Here is a 14,188-nt window from a genome sequence, read left to right on the forward strand (position 1 = left end):
GAAACGCAGCGTCCACAAGAAGGGACGTCAGTACGAATAGTGTACCGAGTATGTAAGGCATGGAAGACAATGCAAGCAATAACATAGAGTGCGATTAATAATATCATGGAGTCACAGGACATATAACGAGGCAAGAAAGTAACCTGTACATAGGAAGGCCCCTTTTTGGGCGGCTATCATGCATGGCTTGTCTTTCCCTTTTAAAAACGTTTCCCCTCCATGAACGTAGAAAATAGAACTTATATTATGTCGTATCTTGTCGTATCGTGTCCTATCGTATCCTATCGTGGCATATCGGGTCGTATCCTATCGTGGCATATCAGGTCGTATCCTATCGTGTCCTATCATGGCATATTATATCGTGTAATGTCATGTCTTACTACAGCATGTCGTGTCGTGTTATATCATGTCAATGTCATAGTATAGTGTGTCATAGTGTATCATGCCATAGCGTAACTTGTCATATCATAGCATAGCTTATCATATCATAGCATAGCTTGTCGTAGCGTATCATATCATGGCATAGCGTATCATAGCGTATCATATCATAACTTAGCTTTCCGTTGAAAATCTTTTCTTGTTCATATATATATAAAAATAGAACATGTCATATTGCCGAGGCGTCGGCAGCCGATCCATTTAGCCATAAATACACATCCCGCGTCCGGGACGATATCATGTCATGTAATGCCAACTGATCAGGTGGATATGCGTGTATAACGCTCTGCCCTTATTCCCATCTTCCCTGTATACATATGCATACATCATGTACATATATCAGCGTCTATAGCGCTCTGAATCTTTTATCATATACATATACTGGTATCATGTACGTATATCATAAACATATACATATTTCCATTAGAATGGTACAGTACTTATCGTTTGATAATCGGAACGAGGATCAAAAGTTTCCTTTGGATTCTACTCAAAAATAAGTCAAACAGAGCAATAGGGAAAATCCGGGAACAATGGGCCCATCTCGGGTCAAATGAGGCGGCGTACCAAATTTACGTACATTATATTTCATGACGTCACTTGTGAGGGTTTTAAGGTAGTCGGGTCATATTTATGCCAGTTCTAGATGTTTAGGAAGTTTCTCCAATATTTTACACAATTTCTAATTCAATTCTACTGAATGAAAACGGGAAAACTTTAAGTGCGGATTCCGGGAAATAGAGTTGTCCCCGAGGCTCGTACCCAACTTATTACGTTTAAGACATGCCATAGAAGGAAGGGTGAAGCCTTACATACCTTTTCCGCTTCATACACGTCTCCAAAATCAAGTTTCAAGTTCGCCAAAATCTACAATTTGGTCACAATTACCAAATGTTAATTGTAAGGCTTTAAGATTTCAATCTTAACCAATACTTGTCTACAAAAATTTGGGCAGCATCTCCCCTATAAATACACCATCCCCAAAATTCAACTTAGCCAATTTTTTTATCAACAACAATCCGGGAATTCAACCCGGCCAAACTATCAACACAATGACAACAACCATGACTACAAAACACAATATAACACAACTAGTCTTCTTTCCAACATAATGCAATAGCTTTCATTCCAACTTCACATTTCCAAAACCAATCTCAATGTTTTTACATTCATTACTAATCAAGATCATTACAATATAATTCGGAAGCATTTCATATCATTTCTACCAAATATTCACAAGATTTACAAAATATACAAACTTTCCACCAAAACCATAATCCATCCAAAACTTCTAATCTTCAATCTACATATTCATAACATATTTCCATCTTCCAATTTCATCAACCATAATCATAATTTGCACCTTAATAATTTCATTTTCATAATTACATAAATCTACCATAAAATCACAAAACTTCTCATAACCACTTAACAACCAATCTTTCATGCCAATATGGACTATTATCCTTCCAAATTCACCAACTAACATAATAATTCACATTTAAAACTCCACTTCCATAATTACATAAAAACTTCATTAAAATCACATAATTTCCTATAACTATTTCCAATAATTTTCCATGCCAACTTGAACCATTTTCTTCCATTTCCAATATAAATTTCACCATAACCACAACTAGAATACAACATAAAATTCAACTCATATTATTTATACAACAATATACATATATGTCCACTTACATATATGCACACCCACTTTGTAAACTTCCATATTTCCATAAATTCTACTCATTTCTACATACTACAACATAAACCAACCTTCATAACATAATAAAAAGGGATTAATTCTTACCTTTTTCTACAATCTTCTTCACTTGACCAAGTTGTCAACTTGAAGAAACAAGTGTTCTTTCTTCCAACATAATTACACCAAGTTGTAAAGGACTCTTGAATTAGAAGAAATACCACAAGAAAATAATTTTTGGAGAAAGATTCAAAGGGACAAAATTTTAAGAGCATGGCCGTATGGCCCTTATGTTCTTGCTCTTGTTTCTTTGTTTTTCTCCTTCTCAATTTTTCTTGAAGATTCTATGGGATTTTTGGATAATTAAGTGGCATTTTATCCATTTATCACATGATTAATTCTTAATTCTACTTGGGCTTGGATCTTTTTTTTCCTTATTTTTCTAGCCATGGCCGGCCACCCTATGGGTTGGGCCTTAATTTCATTCATTTTTTTTTTTGGGCCAACTCGGTTGATCCCGAGTTGGGCCTAGCCCACTGACCTTTCGACCTTAAAACGTCCATATCTCCTTGCACCGACGTCACCTAAGAACCCACGACTTATGGTTGGAAAGCTAATTCAATTATCTACAACTTCTATTTCTTGGTATTTTTCCAAATTCCAAACTTATAATACCGTTTTTGCCCCTAAAAGTCAGATCACCCGAAAACGTTTTCTTAAAAATATTCGTTTGGAGGACTTCCACTTTGATTTGGCCCAAGGGTCCTTCTTGAGTTGTGTTTAACTTCACATATGTGATTCATATGACTTTTCAGATGTCCAAAAAAAATCTTGATGTGTGGGCCCCACCTCAGCTTACAAATAATCCGACGTAAAAAACATACGGGATATAACAGTGCCTCACCCTTGAATGGCTTAAGAAGTGACACATGAAACACATCATGAAGTTTGCAACCTACAGGTAGATCAAGTTGATAAGCAACAGATCCAATGCGCTTCAAGACCGCAAAAGGACCATAATATTTTGGTGCAAGCTTGTGATGGACATGACTAGCCAGAGTTTTTTGGCGATAGGGATGCAGACGTAACCAGACATAAGATCCTAGAGAAAATTCCACATCACGATGTCCCTTATCATAAACAGTTTTCATCTTATGTTGCGCCTGTTGGAGTTTAGCTCGAATATCTTGTAAGGCAACATCTCGGTCTATTAATGCTCGGTCTACCGCATCAACTCGAGATGAACCAGCCATATAGGATTGCAACCAGGGAGGCTCGCGTCCATAAACAACTTGAAATGGAGATGCGTGAAGTGCTGAGTGGTAAGAAGTGCTGTGTGGTAAGAAGTGTTGTAGCAAAATTCAACCCAGGGAATCCAATCTACCCATTTCGTAGGACGATCACCCACCAAGCATCGCAAATACATCTCGATCGTGCGATTCACAACTTCAGTTTGAACGTCCGATTGTGGATGATAAGCAGATGAAAAGTTTAATTTAGTCCCACTTAAACGAAACAATTCTTTCCGGAACTTACTAGTGAAGAGGGCATCTCGATCACTGACAATTGATTCTGGTATACCATGCAAACGAACAATATTTTCAAAGAAAAGCCTTGCTATGGAAGATGCGTTATATGGATGAGCAAGAGAAATAAAATGTGCGTATTTAGAGAACTTGTCCACAACCACCAATAACACTGTTTTACCTCCTGATTTTGGCAGGCCATCAATAAAATCCATTGAGATATCTGACCAGATTTGATTAGGCAGTTGTAAAGGTTGTAACAGTCCTGCTGGACTCAAATTATCAGCCTTATTACGTTGGCAAACTGAACAAGCAGCAACGTAATCCTTGATAGTTGTCTTCATAGCCGGCCAATAGAAATCCTTGCGAATACGTTACATGGTCTTCTACACACCTTCATGTGTGCTATCATGAATCCCGGACAAGACAGAAGTTACCAATGGTGAGTTTGGCAGGAGATAGACCCTGTCTTTAAAGAACAACAACCCATCTCGAAACACCCAATCAACATCCATCTCTCCCTGTGCAATTTTAGCTTGAAGTTCCTGAAGAATGGGTGACTGCTTGACTTCTTCCCGAACTTCCTCAAATATCAAAACTTCCGGCTGAGAAATAGAAAATAACATATCTTCAGCCTCTTCTCGCCGCGATAATGCATCTGCAGCAGTATTCAATCGCCCAGCCTTGTATTCTACCCGAAAATCAAACCCTATTAACTTGCTAAGCCAATGTTGTTGAGGAGAAGTAGTAAGACGTTGATCTAGCAAGTATTTAAGGTTGTAGTGATCCGTCCGAATTAGAAAGGCTCGACCCCATAGATAAGGCCTCCAATGTTGAACCGCCTTTGTCAAGCCTATCAATTCCCGTTCATAATCTGGAAGTTTCAAGTTTCGGTCAGCTAGCTTACGACTGAAAAAAGCAATTGGATGTCCTTGCTGTTGAAGGATTGCTCCTATTCCAACACCCGAAGCATCACACTCAACAACAAATTCTTCTTTAAAGTTTGGCAACTGTAACACCGGGGCAGAAACTAATGCCTTTTTAAGAGCTTCAAAAGAAGCAAGGGCATCGTTCCACTTAAAAGAATGCCGCTGAAGCATACTTGTTAATGGGGCAGCAATCAAACCGTAATTCTGGATGAATTTACTGTAATATCCTGTCAATCCTAAGAAACCACGCAACGCTATTGTTGATTGTGGTTGAGGCCAATCCACCACAGCCTCGATTTTGCTAACATCAGCTGACACACCTATGTTTGAGACTACGTGGCCCAGATAAGCTATTTGTTTTTCGCCAAAGGAACATTTGGATTTTTTTAAATAAAGGCGATGAGCTTGGACCAACTCAAAGATGATTCGCATGTGTGACAAATGATCCTTCCAAGTCTTGCTATACACAAGTATGTCATCAAAAAATACAAGCACAAATTGACGTAGGTACTTCCAGAATACCTCATTCATTAAAGCTTGAAAGGTAGAAGGAGCATTCGTCAATCCGAATGGCATGACAAGGAACTCGAAATGACCATGATGTGTTCTGAAAGCGGTCTTCTCAACATCCATAGAATCCATGCGGACTTAATGATAACCAGAACGAAGCTCAAGCTTGGTGAAAAAGTGTGTCCCGTGCAATTCTTCATGTAACTCCTCCACTACTGGAATATGGAATTTGTCTTTTACTGTTTTAGCATTTAGCTCCCTATAATCCACGCAAAAGCGCCATGTTCCATCATGTTTCCGGACTAGTAATACAGGTGATGAGAATGGAGAACGACTTGGTCGAATAATGCCTTGCTGAAGCATTTGCTCACATTGTTTCTCAATCTCATCTTTCTGAAAGTGAGGGTAACGATAGGGCCGAACTACCACTGGATTAGTTCCTGGTACTAAACATATGCGATAGTCGCAGGAACGCATAGGAGGCAAACCTATAGGTTCTTGGAAAAGGTCATGGAAATCGGCTAATACCTTCTCGAGCTCACCTTGCTTGGAATCCAGCGAAAGATGTAGGTGTGGCTTAAATAGTTGTTGTTGTCCATGTAAAATGATCTGCTTGTCCTTTACTTGAAATCTCATGGTCAATAAGGCAAAATCCCACAGAATAGGGCCTAGTGTTTGTAGCCATTTGATACCTAGGACTATCAAAAGCATCCAAAGGAATCACATATAAATCAACACTGAAGGAATGGTTAGTTACACACAATTGCACTGCTGTGCAAATGCACAAACTGGAAATCTTCTCTCCATTTGCCACTGATACATAGAGATTTCCTCGATGTTGGATAGGCAAATCTAAGCGTTGGGCTGCCGTTGAGCTAATAAAGTTGTGTGTACTGCCCGAATCCACTAAGCTAAACAACAACTTCTTATCAATTAAAACTTGCAACTGCATAGTATTTGCATGTTGTTTGCCTGTGATAGCATGGAGTGAGATGGCAGGTTCTCCGCTATCCGTTGTTACGTCCTCAGATTCCCCATCCTCTATTTCCAGCCAGAATAACTTTTTGCACTAATGGCCTGTAACATAAAGATCATCACAGTTGTAGCATAACCCCTTTACACGTCGGGCAGCCATCTCAGCGCGAGTCAACCTTTTAACAAAAGGATTCGAAGCAGTTACTGTAGCACTCGGAGTCGCTGTTGTAGCGGCCGCTTTTACACTAACGTTTGAGGTTGAACCATAGCCCCTTTGTGTGCTAGAAGCAATTTGTATCTTCCTCTCAAATGCTCTCGCGAGACTCATTGTTTGTACTAAGTTAGATGGGTTGTGCAATTCAACATCAAGACAAATCAAATCAACTAAACTAGTTGTAAACATATCCACTTGTTGGTCTATACGTACAGATGATGCACGAGCCAACATTTTTTAGAAGTTCCTTTGATAATTTTCAATAGAACTAGTTTGTTTCAAGTTGATCAATTCCCCTAGTGGATTACTTTTCATTGGTGGACCAAAACGAAGAGTACAATATTCTTTGAAGACACCCCAAGTTAAATTGGGTTCCTCCTGTTCCAGTTGATAAACCCACAATTGCGCCTCCCCTACCATGTGAAAAGCGGCTAAACCTACTTTTTCTTAGTTGATTGTACTCTGGTTAGCGAAGAACTTCTCACAACGGTGAAGCCAAATAAGAGGATCTTCAGTTCCATCATAAGTAGGAAAGTCTAATTTAGTGTATCTGGGAACTATACCTCTTCCTCCGATGTTGTCATCAGTACCAAAGTTACTGTTGTTGTTTCTTCCTCCGAGATGCATATCTAGTTGTTCACCTACATTATTGGTTCGCTGGACAGAAGCAGCACTGTTGTCCCAACTTCAACTCCCTTTGCACGCGCCGTGGTGCGGATTAAGGCTTCAATCTGTTGTGATAGTTGCTGGAACTTGGCGTCCATCCTTGCTTCTGAAGCTGCCACTTTTGCTTTGGTTTGAGTTTGGACTTCCTGTAAAAGACTTCGCAGCTTTGCTTCTACAGTATTTTCGTCCATAGTTACAAGCTCTGATACCAAATTGTTAAGGTCCCTAATTCTGGATCGAGTCGCTGGACGACTAACTGGAAAGTCAGGCCCAACACGCAGGTCTAAGCCCTTGTTCTTGTTCCATGACTTGCCTATGATTGCTGAATTTTGCAATTCATTCAGGGAATTGCAGACCTGGGAACTTGTTTGAGAAAGTTCCAACTCTTTGTAACTTGATAAAATCCAATCTATTTTATTAATAACGTCAACTCTCTTAAATAGAGGGTTACAACAACAAGAGTCCTAACCAACTTAGAATAGCAAAAGTCCTATAAAACTGAAATAACAAGAATCCTAATTCACGCCGGGAAGTTTTATTTGACTAACAAAATAATTCAGAAAACATTAATTATTATCTGTCCTATTAATTCTCTCGTCTGGAATATTGTTTCCCCACAAACGCATCAATAACAAGATGTCCCAAAAATAAGTTTAAATTCTGGTTAAAATTATGCCAACATAATGTAGTGTGGAAGGGCGCCTCGCAAGTCAACAATTGTCAATTTCTGTAAAAACGAATTTCCTTTCAGTTTAATAGGGAACAAAGTTTTTTTTTTTTTTTTTTACAAGGTAAAAGAGGGGAAAAAAGGATTCATTTCAAAGAAAAAGAGCAGAAATTACTTACACCATGAATGTGACAAAATTAAGTGGGGACAGAGAGAAACTCTGAAAACAGAAACAAATTCATATCCACTGTAATACAGATATAGTCTGAAAGTACAATATGGTGATCGGGGTAGCAAACCATCAGAATACACCACTTTATGGTAGTTGCACAATATAACACGTAAGAGCAAAACATACAACAAGACACTAAATTTCATCTAAACCTTATCTCTCCCTGAGAGAGCAGTAGGTAGACGACAGCAAAAGAAAATTAGAAGGCCAGAAATGAAAGAAACAATTCGATCGAGCTTCGATCCTTGAACGTCTTCCTTTAACACCAGCAAGTCATTATTTGCTCGCTGGAGTTACTGCAGACAAAAGGAGCAACCTGGTCATAATCCAACTTCCATCACTTCAATAAACATTAACATCCAACCGCAGCTGATCTTGCGAGCGTATTTGCCTCAGAAAGACCTCTCCATCCTCATCGGCAAAGGGGGGGAGCTAAGCTCCATCAAGATCTGTAAACCAAAATTAAAATATGGATCAGAAACACAGCCCTCTCACTATTATATTTATCTCCATCTTTTTCCTTTAACAGTGGGGTGCCAGGAAGATGGTGAAACTAGCACTGCTACCTTCGGACTCCCATCATTAAAACAACACACTTAATGTCTGACAAGGTCTAATACGCAAAATCAACTGTGGCAGACAACTTAAGTTGCAAGATTGTTGTCCCTAAACCTCTAAGGATTTCAAGATGCTGAATTAAAGCATGTCATATGACACATGATCACAGTACACGATGATGAAAAATTGCAGTTGACACTACTAGCAATTGCAGAAGCAAACAACAGAACAAACCACAATACTTTCTAGTAGTGGTGCTCATGAATGAACTGCATCAAATTGCAGTTGCCTCAGAGAGACATTTCCAGCAAGTGCAGCATGCTAACAGAACTAGAAAACACTATTCTCTTTAATGATGACAACACACCCAATGGAATAGTGAGGTGTGTGCGCAGGCCTGAACCTAACTATAATCAGAAGATTGAACTGACAGCAACACAAGTACACAACTACCAAACAAAAAAAGAATGAAAAAAGATAGCAGGAAGAAGCACAACCGCAATGATTGGCACTATCAGTGCAACTGTCATTCATAAAACTTTCAGCTTATTCGAAAGCAGCTTTCCTCTTACAGAACATAAAAAATTATTCGCTACGTTTATAGACCCGAGTTCGGTCTCAAGAACCAAATAAACAAACAAAATATAATTGAACATGCATGCTTTTACGAGTAACGTGATCAAAATGGTTTGATAACAGTTTATGGATCCGGCTCTCTCCAACCAAACATAGTAACACAGATTACAACAGCGCGCTGCTTTAAGGCAGGCAATGATAAAACCTCAGATTAATAATTCTAGACTTCTAGTCATGGCAAGGAAACCTCAGTAATAGCTGCACTTTACATTACATGAAGTCAATGCTCAGGTATAGTATAGGTATGGCATGGATGAAAGCTTGAACCACAAGTAGATATGATTTCCACCGGGGGTGTTGATTTGACCCAACGCACAATTGAGTAAAGTCTATGTGAAAAGCAGTACAAACCCCTTTCCCATGTGCTAGATGGCAAATCTTCTATCCGTCTTCTTCAATTCGAGTTCACATCTTGAATGAATTCAGAGCATCCCCCCCAACCCCCAAAACACCAAAAAAAAAAAAAAAAAGAGTGTAGAGTTTAAAAAAGCTGTAGTGATTGAACTTAGTAAGACTGCAACAACCCAAACACCGAAGTACTCATCATAGGCTTGGATACCCAAGTTGCCAACAGAAATATCGACCTACCTCACGCTCTCGTTACCAATGGAAATGTTGGTCCATCTCCACATTGGATGCATCAGACAATCCATTGATAGAACGTCTATATTCCTTGACCTCTAAGCAGCCACATCTAAGCACACCATTATTTCGATCCAACTGTATTTCAGTTGGATATTTTGAGAATAGTTGCAGATTTTTTTAATTAGCGAGCTCGGTGAACAACAGATCTTCAATATTTCTTCAACTTTTGTGATTTTCTTTATCTTGAATCAACATCTTATCTCAAAAAAAATACCTCCACATTTTGCAAAAGATTTGCACAAACCAGCACACTAAAAGTTCTCTAAAGAAACTTTTGAGTGAAGTCCTTTGAGTCTCCTTCCAATAACAAAACACAAACAGAACTTCAAAGCTACAGCTATGCAAGTTCTTTTTGTACAAACTTTTTCTCCAAAAGAGATTTCGAAGACTTTTTCCAAAAATGTCCAAATGGAAAACAAATAACTCAGATGATCTTCAAAGTTTCTCATAACCTGAACAAGGTATAACCAGTAGGCTCAGTTTGAAATGGAGTCACAAAATTTGTAGAACATTTTCTTCCAAGCAGAAAGAGGATGAAACCACCAAGAAACATCTTGAGATGCAAAGTTGACGAAGGATGTTTGGGTTAAGGAGACATGATTTGTTTGCTAACTAGCTTATAATTTTTGGAACACAACGAAACATCTATAGAACATTCATGATAGAGGGCCGACGGTACAGAAAAAGTGGGAAAAGTCAGAAAATGACCCGACTATTTATGCTCAAAAGATCATCATCTTTGAAATATTCAGCACATAGAATTAGGGAACTGCTAAAATCTTTTCCTAGTTTTCATCATAAATATACCAAGGTATTTTCAATTGTGTCTCAATTCAGTACCTATAAAAATGTGAAACATCATATTTTAAAATCCTTGTTTTCTTATTTACTCAGTGAGAAAAAAAGTGCAGTGATAGTCGACACTGCAAGCATAGCACCTATACACGACCTGAATGAAAAAAGAGATTGCAAAAGTGCCTAGCCTTATGACCACTTTCAAGCAGAATCTCGTTAATTTCAAAATCTGGCAACCATCTTATATCATATTCATGTGTGTGCGCATGGTAACCAATTATCTGAAAGTAAAAGTTGCTTTAATTTGATTATTAGTGACTCACAAACTCTTATTACAAGCATCTAAAAAGGACAAAAGCCTGATTTGGCATATTTATAAGTCATCTGTAGCCTTACAAGCATTTAACTGTTAGTTGCCAACCAAAAAGCAATAACAAAGATAAACCTAAAAACGAGCGACGGATGGCAAACCAAACCTATATTATCTTTTTATCATTTAAAAAAACAAATCCAACCTATATATTCTTTCCTCCAAATAGTATCAACTAACCTTTTTTTTTCGTTTGATAAGGCAAACAGCCTTAAATGATTACTCCCATTCGTTAAAAAAAGCTCATAACAAACAAAATCACACTCATGAATCAAGTTTAAACGTAACCCACAGATCAAATGAACACAAAAAAACACTACTTCAAAAAAATTGGGCTAATTGAAACAACATAAACACAGAACAAACAAAATATTCGATCATTTACTCCACATTTCTAGAAAATATTCCCAACAACAATATATACGAATATGAAAGATGTTACTCCCTCCGTCCATTTTTACTTATCCTGTATACTAAAAATAGTTGTCCATTTTGGAAAACCAAGAGATAATTTACCATTTCATACCTATTTTACCCTTATTGCTCCCTCCATTCCATAATAAGTGGTGTTTTCGGATTTCAAGAAGAAATTGATCTTGTTCTTCCAAACTTACCCTTATTTATAATAAAAAAAATCATTAAGTAGCTTTTCTTTTTGTAGGCATTAATTAGGAATATGTCAGTAAAAACACTCATAATTTTCGAGGAGTGAGCAATTTCTTAAGGGGTGTACATAAGCTAAAAACACCACTTATGGAACGGATGGAGTATTAATTATTGGGTTGGAAAGTTCAACTAATTCTTAGTAGCTAAACAACTTTTAATTGATTTCAATTATTAAGATGATTGATACTCCCTCCGTCCCAAAATAAGTGTCACCTTAGCAAAAATCACGCTCATTAAGAAATCCAATAAGTACAATATAGATTTTACTAAACTACCCCTATTTATTAGATGTATTTTGAGAATTGAGCAATATTAAAGAGGACTACTTATTTAATGCTAAGGGCATAGTTGGAAACACTCGCTAATTTTTGTCTTGAACTCCTAAGGACACTTATTTTGGGACGAAGGGAGTAATTATTAGGGGTGATATAGTAAAATTATCCCTGATGTTTCTTGTGTTTCGATTTATGGTATTGCTTTGTGGTAGTTACGGGTCCTTTTTATTCAGACCGCTTTATCCTGCTTTTTATAGTATTTTGCCACGGCCTATTCGCTTCTATTATTTCTCTTTTTTTGTACTGCTTTGAACGGCTTGTTCTTGTGCCTAGGGTCTATCGGATGTCTGTGGATTCCACTGGGTATGTTATTGTTGATATAGTAAAATTATCATTATATTTATTTCGTCTTAAAGGGTAGCCATGAAACATGGACAAGTAAATATGGAAGTAAAAGATAAGGAATCATTACCATGATGGCATCATCCACTAGAACTGGGCCTAGCCCCACTAGATCTAGGCCTATTCATGAAGTTCACTGAATCCCTGTTCATCCTTTCATACCCACCTCCCGATTTGGGCCTACCATTTTCCATATTTCCCTGATTATGATGATGTTGATGTATCCCAGGCCCAGGCCCAACAACCTCCGGTCTACCTCTCACTCCCTGACCCGGCACCGGTTTTTCCTCCCGCCCAACAAATCCCGGTCTAAGATGTGGCGGCACAAACCGGTTCGACTTTTGCAAAGGTGACGAAGAAACTATAGTTTGACCCGACCCAGACCCTGACCCGGTACGGCCCTGTGGACGAAGCGAAATGGAATCCGATTCCGGTTCAGCTCGGGTTTTTTGATCCGGTGGTGGGCTCTGTAACTTATTAGGAGGTTGTTGTTGTTGTTGATGGATCGGGCCGGGTTCGGGTTGGGGAACGGATATGGGCTTAGGTGTAGGCCGGCTTAAAACAAGCATATGTCCATGGATACGAGAGTTAGAAATAATAGTCTTATTATTAGATGATGATGAAGAGGAGTTTGGTCTACTAGTGGGTTTGGTTTTTTTCTCGTAGATGTCGTTGAAATTAAGGGAGGTATATTTATTGGTTCTTGCCATCCACCACCGACAGCCGTACAAGGAGGAAATAAAGGTAGAGAGAAATGTGATTTTCCGGTGATCGGAAAAAAATGGGAATATTGTGAAATTTGATTTGGAAGATGGGAGTGTTTTTGGATCTATGTGAGAGAAAAAGGAAGGAATAAAGTGTGGGGACGTGCACGTTACATCTGTGGAGTCGGTTGGGGGACTATAACGTTGCTTGTTGCGGACGATTTCTGACGTGTTAGTAACTTTGATGTTGATTGGTCGGGATACAAGTGTGCCATTTGTCATCTTTTTGTTCTTTTTTTTCTTTTGGGTGTTAGAAACTGTTTTGGTTACGAACACTTGGAAAAGTTTTATGGTGGGTGAGGCACAAATATGACTTAGCGGGAGAAGAGATTATTTTTTAAAAAGTAGTGTGTGGACCCCATTTCTATCAACCATCCTTCTCCTTGGTGTTGCTTGTTTCTCCTTCGCCTCTCTCCTGAAACCAGGGCACCCTTTGCTTTTAACAAGTATTTTGTGGATACCCTTGTGAGCACTCTCTCTCTTAGCTTCATTTCCTCAAATTCTCCAATCCTCTTCTGTATTTTGTCTCCACTTCTCTTTTCATAGTCTTGCTTTTCTTTTATCAAAATCAAATAGACGTAAATGGATAATATTAATCCAGATTTTTTTCTGTGTTTTCTAAAAGTTTCTGAAAGACAGATAAATTTTTATAAATAGTTATATAATTATAACTTTTTTGATGGATTATCTATCACCTATCGAAAGGTTAAAAAGTTAGGTCAAGTCGGTCCTCTGTTAATTGGATCCGTACTTGTTAGATTAAAAATAAAATAAAAAGTTAAAATGTAGAGTGAAAATTTATCACTAATTGGAAGGTTGGGTTTCCAGCAATTGTGACTTTCTTGTAGTAAGGTGAAATTTTTTGTGATTTTCTTGTTTGGAAAATATAGTTATGTAACTTTAATTTGGTGAAGACTATCTTAGTTACTATTTGGACAGTCAAAGATATTTTCTCTGACGATAATTTTTTCAAATACTTTCTAAATATTTTCGATAATTTTTTTAAATACTTTCTAAATATTTTGAATTGTTAACTATTGTGACTTATAATATTTTTTATGTAGTTTCTAAATATGTAATTTTTATTTCAAAAAAATTAAAGATTTTACGTCTTAATTTACAACGATTATTAGTTAGTTTGACCCTCATAATTCGAATCAAGACAATCTTTTAGAGACGGAGGGAGTAGTTTTATTGTCGCATTGGTGTCTACCG

At 37.9% G+C, this 14,188-nt stretch overlaps 1 protein-coding gene across 2 annotated transcripts; it reads right to left on the bottom strand.

Annotated features, from left to right (window-relative positions):
• Positions 1–7,846: 7,846 nt before the first annotated feature.
• On the bottom strand, positions 7,847–13,199 carry LOC132618951 (uncharacterized). 2 transcript variants are annotated; one of them, XM_060333933.1, is made up of 2 exons: positions 12,280–13,069; positions 7,847–8,311 (listed from the first exon to the last, which is right to left on the bottom strand). In XM_060333933.1, the coding sequence occupies exon 1, from the start codon at positions 12,917–12,919 to the stop codon at positions 12,290–12,292; it is 630 nt and encodes a 209-aa protein (XP_060189916.1). In that variant the 5' UTR covers positions 12,920–13,069; the 3' UTR covers positions 7,847–8,311; positions 12,280–12,289. The 2 variants fall into 2 exon arrangements, with proteins under 2 accessions (XP_060189916.1, XP_060189917.1); XM_060333934.1 differs by lacking the exon at positions 7,847–8,311 and adding an exon at positions 8,923–10,153 and having other exon boundaries at positions 12,280–13,199.
• Between the last annotated feature and the right edge of the window lie 989 nt (positions 13,200–14,188).

The sequence above is a fragment of the Lycium barbarum genome, chromosome 11 (genome assembly GCF_019175385.1).
Source record: "Lycium barbarum isolate Lr01 chromosome 11, ASM1917538v2, whole genome shotgun sequence".
NCBI classification, from domain to species: domain Eukaryota; kingdom Viridiplantae; phylum Streptophyta; class Magnoliopsida; order Solanales; family Solanaceae; genus Lycium; species Lycium barbarum.

Bases quoted from the DNA above. Each gene is read 5' to 3' on its own strand.
- LOC132618951 (XM_060333934.1), bottom strand. From the start codon at position 13,195: ATGACAAATGGCACACTTGTATCCCGACCAATCAACATCAAAGTTACT.